Consider the following 16,430-nt stretch of genomic DNA (forward strand, 5'->3'; position numbering starts at 1 on the left):
GTAAAATCTACCTATGAGGTAGACGTAATGTTTCGCAGCATTGTTGTATTACCCGATGAGTCAGTTGCTACCTCCGCTCCAGTAGGTGAAATTTGAGCATTCAAAATCCTTGTCCGAAAAAACCTTTATTGAGAATGGATAGCAACCTGTCATTTTGAATCCAGTTAGGATATTACTCAGATTGAAAGAAGCATTATAAGCCGATGCAACTATACCTGAAAGGTCGTGTATAGAAATAGTTTTTTCCAGGATGGTTGAGTAGCCAATCGTTATGAGAAACTGAGAGCTTTTGCTTGAGAGGGCTCATAACTGAAAAATCCTGCGGTTGTAAGCGATTTGTGGCATAAGGTGGAAAAGATACATGAATTGTGCAATTTTCTCGGCAATATTAAATTGTTTCCAAAGTTTTGATCTTTTTGAAATTCATTCGTTTACGTTGCTTTTTGCTACCTTTTCAAATGTTCCAGAACATTGAGAAACAGTTTTCCCGTTATTCAACCGTTAATTGGGGAATTAGCAAATACAATGGACCCAATTGGACCACCTGTGAGCTAGAATCATGAAAACGTTTTATTCGAAACTAGTTCGATAGCTCTTTCCATCTCATCTTCGTTGATGCTAGTTCTATCGGTTTTCTTTTTGTAGTTTCGAACCATCATTAGGTCTGAGAATTAGACTAAATTGATGTTTGTTAGTAAACAACAATCAGACACAAATTTTATGAGGTATTAAACAGTGTCCGAACAGGGTCTTGAACGTTGTCCGAATGTGCCCCACCACCATCCGAAATAATAATGCATATTAATATCAATGAGGGACATAATTTTTGATGAATTGAAAGGTGTTTATTTTGCATTGCAAAAATTGGCAAATATCGATAATGTCAACGCAAAAGTGATTCAAGATGGCTTTCAATTTATTGGACACGATCTGGTGGACCTAATGAATGAATCTTTATGAACTGTGCACGGGCTGAAGATGTGGAAGGAGTCACTTGTAATTCCAATCCCCAAAGTTAATGGGTAATGCTTCACGCTTGAAATAGATGATCACATACCAGATGAGTTAACCTCAAGCAATCCAAGTAATCGAACGTTTTCTCATATTCTCTTCTGTCACATCACCTCCGAAGATGAGCTCGACCAGTCTAGTTCGACCGGGCCTGACCACTGCCATAGTGGGGCATCTACCAGCGATCAAATCGCGACTTCGCAAGAAGGTTGCCCAGTTGACATTCGTGGATGTCCGCCGAGCCCGACTGCCACTGTACGAAGCCCTGGTGAGTGATTTGTACGAGTCGGGCTACATTAACGCAGCCTATCTGCTGCTAGAGCTGATTGAGTTCGAACACGATCACGTCCCACAAACATCCGATCCTGCGATCGAAAGGAAGCGTTTGAAGAATTCGAAAAAGCATCTCATGTTTCTCTTTGAATCACTCCGTGACGCTGAAGGATGCATGAAAGAGCAGCAGTATGAGATGGAGGTTGAGCATCTGCTGAAAGTGGGCCGGTGGTTTCTGGCTGACGTTCAAAAACGATGGCTGGGCCGGCAGTTTTTCCTGATCAGTTTCGATCGCTGCAGAGACACACATCTGGAAGAATCGCGTGTCGGTGCAGTGGCCAAACATGATTACGCAATGTTTTTATTGACGATGGGTCAATTCAAGGAAGCAACTGAATTGCTAGAAAGCGCGAGGAGTCAAGCAGTTAGACAAAATTGGACGGTGGACATTGGAGACTCTAAGAAATTACTTATCAACGAAATTTACGGCCAGCTTTTTCTGGCATATTCGCTGATGAGTGAGCATTTCAAGAAAACGAATTCACACATGTACGAACACTTCCTGAGATTAAGTCATGAGTGTGCGATTCAGTGTAGGGAAAACTAGCTGCTAGCTGTTTGTGATCACCAATAACCGAGGGACCTTATTTACAGCTAATTTGGATCAAGTGATTTGCGAATCATGCATGCAATTTGGCGATTTTTTACTTGAAATGAGAAGCTTCGATGAAGCACTTGAAAACTTCCAGCAAGCGTCCAAAAAAGCAAAACGAATCAAAGCAAAGGACATTTATTGCAAATCAAACGTTCGAATGGTTGCCTTATATTCAAGGTAAATAATCCCGCTAGGGCCATTCATCCAATAAGTTCTCGTCCCATTTATGCATAGGATGAACGAACCGTGTATGCGTGACAATTCGCGCGAAATAGTGCAAAATCTAACGGCGGACGACAAAAAGTCGGAATGCTATGCCGAACTCCTGCTGCTGACCTCCGAGATGTATCTGGAAAACGGCCGTACCGCGGAAGCGATCGAAGGTTTACGGGAGGCTCTCGAAATATACAAACATTTGCGCAATGAAGCTAAAATCATGCAGATCTGCTGTTTGGAAGCCTCGGTCTCCACCACCGGTTCTACATTTGGACAGTTCGTCGATATGGTTAGGGATGCCGAATGCTACGGTCCCGTTTCGGAGAACCAGAGTCTCTTCAAGCTGCTCCGCTGGACCACTGATGGTGAACCATTTTGGTGAAGGTAACAATTGATCAAAAAATGGGTTTTTTATTCAGTATTCAAACAAGCATATTTAAAACAAAATTAGAGCTATGTTTTACGTCATTACTGTTTATTAAAAATTACTAAATATAATTCTCTGTCCAAGAAGTTTTTGAAATGCTTTTGAACAGCTCTATTCGATTACATCGCGTTTAACCATAATGCAGCTTCATACTTCCCCTTTTTTTCACTAATAACTGCTAATTGAATCCACTCACTGCGTTATTTTCTTGTTGAAGCATGAATTTATCAGCTACGGTTTCATTTTTCGGCAAAAGAATATTTCTAATGAATAGAGAGCTGCAGTGTCAACACTCCTCCCTTGAACCTATGACTACGATAGGACTTGACGAACAAATCAAGCAAACAACTCAGATTGTTAACACAAGATCTATTTGTGATGCACGTTGACTGGCCAGGTCCAAGCAATTTTTCTAGCATGGGTTGTACACGGTATAAAGAATTTTAGTGAATATTTTATAGTCAGTAATCAACATACTGATTGGCCGTTCTTTATTGATCACCATTTTTGGGGCATATACCAGAGGAAAATAAATCTGGAGAACACTCGCCATCAACAAGAAAGGAATTATACAGTGTTAGCAAATCATTTTTAAATAAATCGAAAAATATTAAGGGGAAACCCTGGTCTGACATACAAACAAAACACAAAGGGCCTGGCCGGGTAAGGGAGTAAAAAGTACCCCCAAACCGAATCACCAGCTGTATCGCAAATATTGTAGAGGATATCATATAAGAAATTTTGGCGGTTTTCTTGAACCCCTATGTGGTTTGACATAGGATCTATAGTGAAAAACGTACTTTTTCGATTGTTTCACGCCATCCTTAAAAGCTTCGAGATAAAAAATTTAAATAAATACTGAATGTGCATCTTACTACAGTATATCAAGAAAAATTATTTTGAAATTTTGAATTTTTTTTTTTTTTGGGATTTAGAAAGTCAGTAAATGTGTTCCTACGGCTTTTCTAGATATGTGTGATTTTTTCATTTTTTTTTCAATGTTGCGCGGTACAAATTTTTTTTTTATATTTCCAAAGAGTCTGGCTAGGTAAGGGAGTTAAAAGTCCCCCAAACAAAATTACCAGCTGCATGGAAAATATTGTATAGGGTACTAAACAAAAAATTTAGCAGTAGTACCATATATTTGAGTCCATGTATGGTACACCATAGAATCTATAGTGAAAAATGCATTTTTTCGTTTTTCACGCCATGCTCAATAGCTTTGAGTCAAAGATATGAAAAAAATACTGAAAGTACATCTTACTAAGGTGTATCGATAAATATCTTCAAACAAATTTTTCATCAAAAAATATAATGATAAAATAAAATTAAATACGCAGTACAAAATAATTTTATATATTTTCTGGCATTTCGAAATTAAAAAAAATATAACTTTGAGACCCACTTCTGCTCTAATTTTTATATCAATGCGTTCGTATGTGTCTTTTTTTCCTACATGTGACGTAATTTTTCCTAAATTTTTAAGAGCATTGCGAGACACAAAAACAATTTTCTTCATGGTCTACATTACTATTTTTATTTTCTTGAAATCGATTAGATGGTTTTCAATTGTAGGATTGAAATAAAAAAATAAAAACAATTCGGATTTTTTTAAGTGTTCTTCTCATTAATCCGAATGATCTTTCCACAAGGGCTTTATTTTTTTCTCACAGAGCTCTATCGTACTGCTGACTTCTATGAATTTGGTAAACCATCTAAATCCAATGTACAGATTATATAGCGCACAGCGTATAGCGCAATGCTCTAAATATATCGACAAAATTTAGACATATGAAAAACAAAATTTGAAAAATATTAGAGCAGTAACGGGTCTTTAAATTCAAAATAAATTAAAAATGCCCAAAGGCAAAAAAAACATTTTTTTTTCGGGCAATCCTCTTAAAAATTCAAGAAAAAATTACGCTACATGTGAAAAAAAACAACACATACGAACGCATTTAAATAAAAATTAGAGTAAAATTGGGCCTCAGAGTATTTTTTTTTTCAAAATTTCGAAATGCCCGAAAATATAAATAATTTTTTTGTGCCGCGAAAAACACTCTAAAAATTCTGAAAAAAATAACATATGCTTAAGACGTAGGAAGAAATTTGAATACAAACTAGAGTAGTACTGAATCCCAAAATAAAAAAATAAATAAAATTTAATTAATAAAAATAAAAATTCATTTAAATTGTTTTTTAGTGTTTGATTTTCTGAAGAATTGTTTGAAAATACTGATCGATACACCTAATGTACTTTCAGTTTTTTTTTCATATTTTTGTCTCAAAGCTATTGAGAATGGCGAGAAAAAAAAAGAAAAGGTGCATTTTTCACCATAGATCCTATGGTGTACCATATAGGGACTCAAATGTATGGTACTACTGCCAAAATGTTTTATTTAGTACCCTATACAATATTTTCCATACAGCTGGTGATTTTGTTTTGCGAATTTTTAACTCCCTTACCCTGCCAGACTCTTTGGAAATATAAAAAAAAAATTTTTGTACCGCGCAACACTGAAAGAAAATCTGAAAAAAAATCACACCTGTCTAAAAAGCCGTAGAAACACACTTAAATATGAATTGAAGTAGTACTGAATCTCTAAATCGCAAAAAAAATCCATATTTAAATTTTTTACAGCCATACAGCTTGATTTGGTTTGGGGGCACTTTTTACTCCCTTACCCGGCCAGGCCCTATCTGCATAATTCGAGATTTAATAGAGAGGCTTTAAGAGTACAACAAATGTTATATAAACCCTCTGGAAGGAGCAGGAGGGTACCATAAAAATATTACACACATTTCAACCAACCAAATTGACAACTAAACATGACAATTGAATATTTTCGGCAGACTCTGAAGGAAAATAGATAATAAGGAAATTTTAATTCTCAAATGTCCTACAATTACATCTTGAAAAGCGTTTTTAGTACATTCGATGTTTTTGCTAACAAAATTAATATGTTTGCGAAAAAGTGAAATGAATTTTCAGGTGAAAAAAACGCACTCCTATTTATACCTTCAATTTCATTACAATACATCAAACTAATGCTCGCAGTGGTACAATGCTCCTACAGAAGAATATCTTCAATCCAAATAAATAAAAATGAATCGCCAAGTGTATTGGTAAGCGCAAAACTCGAGTAAAGAATAGTCTGATTTGAGATGTCTTCATTTTATTATATTTCCTGTATCAACATGTATTCCTTGTTACGGATGTTATATTATAATGAGTTTTGGCAGAAGCTCTCGTTATAACATTGTAAAGGATTAATTAGAAGATCAATCAATGAATAGTCCTGTGACTGGATCCATGAACGTTCGGTTGGTAAGAAAATGTGAAGGTTTGAAAGTATTGATAGCAAAAAATCCATTTTAGGCGGGCCAAAGCTTGCAGGGTCATTCAAATGTTTTGAGAAGTTGTTAGAGATTATAAGCATATTCATTAAATTTCATTAAAATGACAATATATTACAATTTTTTTTAATTACTCGAGAATGGCTGCATTTAAAAGGAGATTGATAATGAGCTTTTTTGTTTTAAACCACCTCGGGAATAATAATTTGTGACTAAAATGTATTGTGAATATATCAAAATTATGTCTCCGCCCAGAGAGTTATCTGAGCGGAGTTCCGAAGAGTAGTAGATTAGAGTAGAGTGGCTACCCGATGTAGTAGAGGAATGATAAGATCGAATATAGACAAAGCAGGTTTGATCTATACTGATCGGTGGTTTTATTGCAACTGAACCTGTTCTTAACATTTCGTCTCCTATTTATGCCATTGACCCATAGTCATTTGAATAGCGTTTGTTTGGATTGCGTCTAGAATATTCGCTATAACACAATTCTGCGTTGTACAGCGGGTTCTTTTCCATCTGGTCCTGGTCCTTTGACAATTCACTTCTTATTGTTTGTGATTGTAATGATTGTCTATAAGTTGTTTTGATGTGCTGTTGTGTTTCAAAAGGTGCGAATAATGTGTATACACTTGAGTCAAAATATTCCCCATTGTTGTGGAAAACTTATATTTCCTCCAACCCAAACAGAATATGTACAAACTTTAATTCGAATCAAAAATACTCATGTTTTGTCATTTGTCGATTTCATTTGGAATTGCTCGTTTGCATCAATTTCGATTTAACTATCGCGAGCTCCGATGAGACATCGACGTTCTGATATTTTTTTTACACAATATCCCTGAAACATAAATAGAAGAAGTTTTTCTAACGATTCAATTCTCAAATCTCATTTCTGACGAAAGTCTCAATGCACTTCTTTGCGTTATTGTTGCACCATAAATTAAAATTCTGATAGGATTTAGTCTCTATTTAAATATACCCATCCTCAAGTAATGCGATATCCCTCTTCCAATTACTTCGACCATAGAAATTGAAATCAAGATCTTCGACTTTTAGTTTTAATATGAGACTGTGGTGATCTAAGAACGGCACAGCAACATTTCCAAATTTTTAGTGGAACCTACAAACCTTACTGAACCATACATACGATCAAGTCGCGATTTAGAATTTCCCGTAGAGAAGGTGAATTTACCTTTTGAATTTTGTGCTAATTCAACATCCGATAAATCTACCTCGGTTATTAATCTCTACAATTTCTACATTCCCAACTAATTCTATTAAAAGTGACGAAATGGCATTGAGTCAGTGAAGTCATCATCCGAACTCTCTGTTTCCAAAAATGTTCTGGTGGTTGTTTCAGTTGTTGATCTCCCTCTCTTCGTGCGTCGTAACTTCGCCATCACTAACTTCGTTGATGATCGTTGCCGTCGTTTAATTGTGTTGAGCATTAATTGAAGCTACATTCTCTTTCATTGTTTCTTGCACGTTACTCTCTCTATCTGTTTTCGCGATCAGTGTTCGGTCGATCGCGGCGTTTGATACTTCCACTCCGTTATCCCCTCTCTTGTTGGGAATCTGGAGAACAGTTATCGATTTCAATAGAGCGTCCATTCAGCTTTCCATTCTGGTACCAACTTTGAGGTTAGCTGTGACTCGGCTGTTGGACTTTCTCTCAAACTGGCTAGTTTAGGACATTCCGCCCTTATGTCCCCGTTTACAAAAGAAACATTTATTTTTGAGCCCTTCATAATACAGTCTTACACGGAAGTGTCCAACTAAAATCGGTATTCGTCGGGATTTCTTTCTCGATTTTCATATGTACCACTCTGATTCCCCAAAACGATTGGTATCCGTACTCCGTAGGATATCTTTCCCGGACGTGTTGTCGAATTCTTTCGAACAACCCATTTTTTTTTGGGCCATGTTGAGAGACATGTTGAACATACGGATGTATTTGAATTGTCGGCTGGCCAATTTCAATTGAACACGAGTTATCTCGAGTTATATTGTTCATCTATAGAACTGGTGAACAATAGAACTGGTTGCCAACTGTAATTTTCAAAAATCAGGAAGAATGAAATTTAAAAAAAAAACGAGAAGAAATCAGGACAGTGTATATTGAGTTGTCCGGAAAGTTCATGCCGAGTTTTGGGAAAACAGAAGCATAAATTTTATGTGCGGCAGTTTTTTTATACAATCTTTTTAAACTCTTTTTCCACGCAGCTGAAAAATAATATATTCCCAGAACATTTTTGCTTTCTCATCTAAAATTGTTCAAGTCATGTTTATGCTGCGAGTTTGGCATTGCCATGATGGAACACGACCCTTATAACGTTGACTAATTCTGGAAGTTTGTCCTAGATTACATATTATATATTTTCAAATGGTTTTTGAATCATGTATATGGTAAATGATCTTGGTTTGTCCGATTTGGGGGGTTTTTACACAACTAGTGAATGCAAATCGATTTTTCTTCATGAAAATCACATATAATCGATATGAGTCTAGGTTTGTTGAAAAGCCCCAAGTCTCTAGTTGCTAATACTACTATAAGGCGTTGAAATTGTTCAATTTTTTATGTTTTTAACGATTTTCCTTAAATGAGAAATTATGATCATGGTTTGCCCAAAAAATTATCATGGTTTGCCCGGCTTTAGAAATCACCATTTTTGAATGAGAAGTAGATGTTGCATTTATTATTGCTTGAATTTACTGTCATCATATTGACCTATTCATAATTTAGGGTTTCTTCAAAATATTTCCTTTTCTTGGGCATTTTAAAAGTGTTCTCCTCAACACTGAGAAAGGTGTTGAGGTGTGCTATGCGCGAAGGATATCATAAACAAACTGCAGCGCGCCGAGCGGTTGCCATGGAAATCATGTGGACAAAACAACATTATTGAAGTGGACAACTTATGATCAGAATTGAGTTCATCAAAATGCGTTAATTTAATGGTTTTGCTATATAAATCTGATACAAATAGTGTGCAAGAATAATGTTTACAATATTTGTAAGTGTTATAATCCAGAAACGGTCTGAATACGTGCCAAATAATCATCTGGTGAACGATTAAAAGTTAATTTAAATGAGGGGCGCATTGACACCAATAGATGGCGTATTTTATAATTCTTTAAAACAAGAGATTCAATAAAAATATACTATAAAACTACTGTAAACCATGAAAAAGATAATTTTATTTATATGTTTTGAAACATTCGAATACCTGATTTGACAAAGGTGTGCTGAATTAGAGCATTCAAAAAAATGGACAAACCATGATCATATTTTCGACTGGACAAACCAAAATCATTTACCTTACTTCATACTTGAGATTGATATTCCTAAGTGAGAAAAAAAGATCTAGCAACAATGTCCTCAATGTTTACTGCTTCAGTTCACGTTGACAACATAAACAGCATTGAGATTCATGTTCTGTCATTTTGAAGCGAAAATCATAATAGATTTTTCAGGTGGAATAAACGTATTTTTAAAATAAACATTATGTATCAAATTTTACTCTATCATATCGAATATGTATTCTGAGAGATAGATGAACACGTTTCCGAAATATGTGAAAAGTATTTAACAAAAAGCAGTATCTGATAATGATTTTACATTTCAATGATCAGCTTTTATCAGGAAATGTATGGACAAAAAGTTAATTAAGAGTTAAGACTACTTGTTTGAAACATTCAAAAAACATCAAGTTATTATTTTCATTCAAAATATAATGGAGTGTCTTTCTTTTACACCAACTTCGAGTTTGTTAAAACGACAAAGTACCTCCGATGGCGCGAATCGCTTCGGAAAAGATAGATAATAAACCAAAGAAAGATCAATATCAGTGTCATAGAATATCAACAAATATTCACGAATTACGAACATGTTTTTGTTTCAGTGTCAATTGACTTTTTTTAGCTTGAAATTCACATGAACCAAACTAGAATTCTTCGTCTTCGTCTTTTACGTAAAACTTCTGGTCATTGCGCTTGCGCACAAAAAAAATCGAGAGAATTTTGTAAAAAAAAATCGCGGAAATAAAATCACGGAAAAAAGAAATTCAAAAAAGGAATGTATACGGAATGGACATCGTTTTCAGGAAATACAGCTCACACAACTTTCACTTATACTTGTACCCTATCACCCGTATCCCGTGAGGAACCGTTTCTCGACTCACTGTATCTTATTACGGTTATACCTCGATATGAGGCAACTTAATTTTTTTTCTCTTTACGTTATATCGAGTTACGTTATATCGAAGCAAAAAAAAAACATTTGTGTTTACTCAAAAAGCCCTAAAATTAATTTTCTATCATCTAGCAGTATTTATAAACCTTTCTTATGCCCATTTAAGATAATTTTCATAGGCAAACATAATTGAGGGGCTGAGAATGCAAGGGGTGTAAGTGGCTTGATCGATTTCTCTTCATCAACTTTTTCTTTAGTTAATAACTCAACTACAAAAACATTACAATTTGAGTTTACTATAGAATCGAATAGATGAGGTTTTGACCTATCTTCGACATTGTTAAATGCAGTTGGGAATGAGTTTGCAGCTAAGTTATGACCGAAAGAGAGAGTCGATGTAGAGAAATCGATCAAACCGCTTACACCCCTTTCACAAATTGCAATGGAGTTGATCGCAGTTGATTTGCACGACAATCTTGGACGAGTTGTTATGGATATCATTATCATATTATAGATATGGGTATTTAAAGACTTATTTGATCCTTTTAAAACATATTTTTGAGTTTGCCTAGTTGAAAATATGCAAAATCATTAAATTCGCACAAACCAAATGCTACGATTCATAAAAACAGAAATTAAAAAAAAATCCGATATTTTATAATATTTGGCAACTCTGGCATCTTCATGTCATTGCTTCGTTTTTGGACGACGAAGAAGAGTAAGAAGCCAGTTGTCTGATCTTATCTTATGTTTAAACGACAAACTAAAGTAAGCAAGATGCGAAACGCTTGCGTTAGAAATGAGTTGCAAATAAGAGTTGTAAATAAATAAGAAAATAAGTTCAGCATGTATTGATCTAGATCGAAGCTCAATGCATGAGGTCTATTTTCTGAGACAGAATATCTGCAGATCTCTAATTAATATAATAATTTCACAAAATCTTCAAAATATCTGGAATGCATAAAAATCTATGAAGCACAGTAAAATCGAAAAAAGCAAACAAGAACCAAATATTTGCTCGTCGATGTTATGTCGAATGTCGCGTAATAAATCTGGATACCCTACGGTCTCACTTGGCAGTAAAGATGTCGGTTTATCGTTTAATTAATTCTAATTACCGAATATCTGCAATTATAATCGAGTAATTTGTACAGCTATACCTCGATATAAGGCAGCTTTATTTTTTTCTCGTTACGTTATATCGAAACAAAAAAAAATATTTTTTTATTGTTGCAAAACTTTTCGTGGTTATTCAAAAATGCCCAAAAACTAATTTTCTATCACCTAGCAGTATTTATAAACCTTTCTTATGTCCATTTAAAATAATTTTCGAAGACAAACATGATCAGTTTTAAGTAGAGGAAAAGATCTTAAAAAATTGAAGTGAATTTGGTATCAATTAGTAATAAAATGGATAGTAGTTTGGCCGGATACCAGATACCGCATATCCGGTAGCCAGATATTCGACTTTTTATTCGCGAATGCGAGTCTCGAAGACACTGCATGTGTGCATGAAGCGAATAAAGGATTACATTTTCGGAGAAATACACTCATTTTTACGTAAAAATAATAAACGATGAATACATTTTCCGTTTCGAATGGATAATGGATAATGGATAGAGTATCAAGTTTTGTGCTCGGAATTTTCAACAGATTTTTTTCTAATAAGGATTCAACTACTCAGGAGAAGTTCAGAATTACTTAATTGCAACCTTTTTATACCCGAGGATCAAGTAAGACTATTTAGGAGTTCTTGGAACGTAAACAGTCTTGCTGGCAATGTTATTGGAGTATTTAAATTTCTTGCGACGAATCTTCTGAGAGTAACACCTCATCGTCTTCTTGTAAATTAAACTAAAGAGACTGAATCAAACCTTATACACGAAACTCACGACAAACCTTCTGGGACTGTTTCAACGGAGTGACAAATGAAAATAATGATTAGCGTCGCGTTCAAGAAAAACTAGCTAACGAAATCGACGAAATGTGGAAACATTCAGAATCGATCTCAATCACGATCCTTACATTTGGTGGTCATTAAAATCTAAGCAGTCAATCGTTGGCAAGGATTGCTGAAGTTTATCTTTCAGTTCCTTGTAGTAGTATTACAGCGAAGACTGTTCTCTGAAGTTGGCCTGGTGTACGAAGCAAAGCGTAATCGGTAGTGATCGTCAACTTCTTATAATTTATTATTTATGTATCATAATTTACCACTGGGTAATTTGAAGCACTGTTCATAAATTAATTTTATGAGTAAGTATTAATTTAATTTAGAAAAAAAATCTTGTAATCGAACCCAATTTTTATTCATGAATAAATGATTTTGCTGTGTTAGTTAGATAATGAGCTATTTTGTTATGATTTATGTTGTGTTAATGAGAAATTGTTGTTTGTTGATCCGATATCCGGACGGATAGACCGGACATCCGTTTCATATCTAGTATCAATGTTTATTTTATAGTTTCTGTGTTTGACTTACTTCATCTTCAAATGGAATTTTTCTGGAATTTTGTTCTTGAAAAAAGTTCAAAGTTATGCTACAAGTTAAAAAAAAAATGCCATAACAATACCAAGTGGAGATACCGCCCATAAATATCAGGTTGAAGGCATGTGTATTTCATAAGGGAAATTTTTGTGAACTGTAATACAAAACAATCCGTACATTGCTTTTCCACAAGTTCCCTTTTAATAAAAAAATTAAATAAATTCAGGTAAAAGTAAAACGAATCGATAAACATATTTCCTGAAATGTTCCAATTAGCTAAATGTTCCGATCGGCGTCATTGTTTACATTTTTGAAATGTCCATTAAGTACGAATTCAATCATGTCGGAAGTTTCCAGAACTAAATTAATTCAACTTTTTCGAAAATTTCCATTATCGAGATTGAGACCCAAAATGAAAACTGGACGTAAACGTAATTTCTTTTAATAAGTTTAAATGTTGAAGAAAAATGTGAGCTTTATTTGTGAGCTAACTAAGGCAGTACTTGTTTTGAAAATATGAAACATAATATTCTTAGGTTTAGAAAGGACATATTCACAAAACATTGAGAAAAAGACCAATGCTACCCCATTCTACGGTACTTGTTTGTTTGAAAACTTACTAGAAACATTCATTCGAAATGATTTATATCCCAAAAACTATTTCTATATTGTGTATTTTTAATTCTAAGACATCTTACAAAGTTACGCTATATCGAGGTTGCTTTATACCGAGGTATGACTGTGCTATGCTGACCCACCATGAACGATTTTTGTTTATTTAACAAGCGTAAAAATCACTTTCAGAGATTTCGGGGAAACTAGTGTTATCAGGGAAAAAGAATTAGTTATACAATATATTACCACCGCAGGGACAGGTTTCTAATGGCCGCGATTCAAAAAAATAGAACTCCTTTGCTCCATTTCCTAACACCCTGATGAAGTGACGAGCTGACAGACTAGCCAGTATGCCACATAATCATTTCAATTAAAAGCTTCTCTAATAAGGGGAAGATAAGTTGATTGAAATTACCTTGACAGATGCTGTCACAGTTGCCGTTTCGCTATAGTAGAGCTGATGGCCGGATGCTTTGCCACACCAGGAACCACCAGTGAAGGGCCGACCCAGTTCGCTGAGCTGTAGGGATGAAGCAAAATGTACATAGTTTTATCAATCATCTTACCACACACACATTTAGACACACATAAAATCGTCGGCATCTTCAAAGGTATACAAATGCATCAAACAGAAAACAGCTCCGTAACATTGAATTACTATGTTATTCATTCCCGAAGCCATTTGAGTGCCAAGTCTGTTTTCAGGTTACATGCAATTGATGTTTGACAACAAACGGATGAGTATATTGAATCCGACCCATTCTCCTCGCTACCGTTCAATGAAATTGAAACTTACACTGCTGGCACAAAGTCAATCACTCTCGAGCGGCGAGGAAACTTCATCAATAGTGTGGGACTTCCGGTATATAACCGAAAAAGTTGTTGATGGGATATTTTGAGTTCTGTTGAAGGAAGTCCCGGGACAAATGGAAAATGGCAAAGCATTCCACTTGGAAACAACAACCCGTGAAAAAAAAGACACACCTGGTATCTATCTGCGCCTGGGCACCATCAGGGTTACAAACAGCAGACTTTACTGTCAGTTTAGTTTAATGGCAAAGGAAACAAACGAAAACTGCTGCTGCTGGTACACCTGCTATCGCCATATATACGATGTCAGGAGGGAGCTACAAATACGTTACTGGCTTCCTCATCCCTCTCGCCACCCACTCACTGTACAATTCTGCCCGAATACCGATGATGGGTGTGCAGCAAGAGTCGCCGGAGAATGCACAGAGAATAGGATATTGAATCGGTTGACAGCTTGGATGGGACACGAATAGGATATAGGTTACGGCGTACCGTTCGTTTCTGGAGCTGGAGCTGAAAACTGAAATGGTTGACAGCTTTGCTGTTGAAAAAGATGGGTGGGAAGAATTGTTTCGCGAAAACTGATCGAGCTCAACTCTGACAGCACCAAACTCATTTGAGCATGTGAATTTTTCAAACGGCTACAATGCGTGGCAATTCAGTTCGAATAAAAATCACCACTGTCTGTTCGCAAGTTCAAAAGATAAATTATTAAAAAAAATTCTAACAATGTATATCAGAAGGATAGAAAACGCTCTTTTCATTAAGATTGCAATTTCATTAGGAACGCAAAGTGATTCTTACCTGCATAAACCCCTCCGGACAGCCGGGAAGATCTCCGCCGCTAGTTAAACTGGCATCGCTGGAATCCATGTCAGGATCGATTAGACCACCGTCGAAACGACCGACAGTGAACCTGTCGAAGATGATCTGAAAGGAAAAAAATGAAATGATTGATCAATAAGTTACCGACGAGTTAGGACGTTTATACATCAAATTTTCCAATTGTTACTAGAAGTGTTTTGTCAAATGACAGTTGTAATGCACATTTCACCTCTGTGGAAAGTATAAACTATAAAAGACAATTATTTCGAATGTAGTATGATGATTTAATTAGTTTTTGTTGAGATAGAGAAGGCCTGGCAAAGCATTCCACTTGGAAACAACAACCCGTGAAAAAAAAGACACACCTGGTATCTATCTGCGCCTGGGCACCATCAGGGTTACAAACAGCAGACTTTACTGTCAGTTTAGTTTAATGGCAAAGGAAACAAACGAAAACTGCTGCTGCTGGTACACCTGCTATAATTCAAAAATTAATGCATTCTGAGTTCTGTATTAGATGGTATATGCTTCTGTAGATGAATACTTTCTGTGGCTGGTACGAGGGTCACTATTTATATTTCGGGAACAGGAACAAAAACAAATAGTTAAGCTGCGAATATATTTTTATTGTTTTTCAAAGTACTTGCCACGATGATCGATACACTTTTGCATGCGCTTAAACCAATTTTCAAAGCATTTATTCCAATCGACACGAGCCTTTTTTTTTGAGCGATTGTCAAATTATGTGGGATCCAACGTGAACATAATTTTCGCACAACTAAGTGTTCATGTAAAATCGCATATATGCTGGTGGAACTAATGCTTAGGGATGCCTCAATCTCACAATAGGTTACATGACGATCTTGCTTAATCATTTCGTGCACAGCATCGATGTTTTCTGGCACTACAGTCGATTTTGGACGACCTTCACGAAACTCGTCGGACAGCGAACTACGACCACGATTGAATTCACTATACCAGCGATACACAGTGGTTTTTGATGGAGCTTCATCGCCAAAAGTCAAATTAAGTTGATTGAAGCACTCTTGTTGTGATAATCCACGTCGAAAGTCGCAAAAAATCATCGCACGAAAATGTTCACGATTCAGTTCCATTTTTTTGCCGAGACCAAACTTTCAACTAAACATATAAAATAAACAAATAGCGTCCGTATGACAAAATGTTCTGAGTACGTATATCGTCAAAAATGTCAAACTTTACGATGGAACCGTCTGATGAACTCACATGACATCAGTGTTGCCAATTCCCGAAATATAAATAGTGACCCTCGTATAGCTATCTGAATCAAAAACTATGTAGTACACAACAGCATACTGCATTTGTAACTCCAAATCTTGCGTTTCGAAATAGTAAAATCATATACGACTCTGACTTGCAGTGTCAATTTGATAACATCAATTTACAACATAATTTCATACCATGGATTACGGTTTTTGAGTTTTTTACGATCCATCTGATTATGAAGTCCCTCTCACAGCCTTTTTTGAAACCAGAGAAACCACGAAGACGTTTTTTAACAAACTGGCAAACAGAGCAATGATAT

General features: G+C 35.6%; 2 protein-coding genes across 2 annotated transcripts in view; one reads left to right on the top strand and one right to left on the bottom strand.

Moving 5' to 3' along the window:
• Positions 1-16,430, bottom strand: part of LOC129771902 (uncharacterized) — a 473,701-nt gene that overhangs the window by 189,934 nt on the left and 267,337 nt on the right. The window contains exons 5-6 of the mRNA XM_055776027.1: positions 14,846-14,971; positions 13,647-13,751 (exon numbers count right to left, since the gene is read on the bottom strand). Of these exons, the coding sequence (XP_055632002.1) occupies positions 13,647-13,751; positions 14,846-14,971 (231 nt within the window). The remainder of the gene's footprint in view (positions 1-13,646; positions 13,752-14,845; positions 14,972-16,430) is intronic.
• On the top strand, positions 1,133-2,602 carry LOC129771903 (uncharacterized). Its single transcript, XM_055776028.1, has 3 exons — positions 1,133-1,877; positions 1,939-2,116; positions 2,174-2,602. The coding sequence occupies exons 1-3, from the start codon at positions 1,133-1,135 to the stop codon at positions 2,535-2,537; spliced, it is 1,287 nt and encodes a 428-aa protein (XP_055632003.1). The 3' UTR covers positions 2,538-2,602.

Source organism: Toxorhynchites rutilus, chromosome 2 (genome assembly GCF_029784135.1).
Source record: "Toxorhynchites rutilus septentrionalis strain SRP chromosome 2, ASM2978413v1, whole genome shotgun sequence".
Classification (NCBI taxonomy): domain Eukaryota; kingdom Metazoa; phylum Arthropoda; class Insecta; order Diptera; family Culicidae; genus Toxorhynchites; species Toxorhynchites rutilus.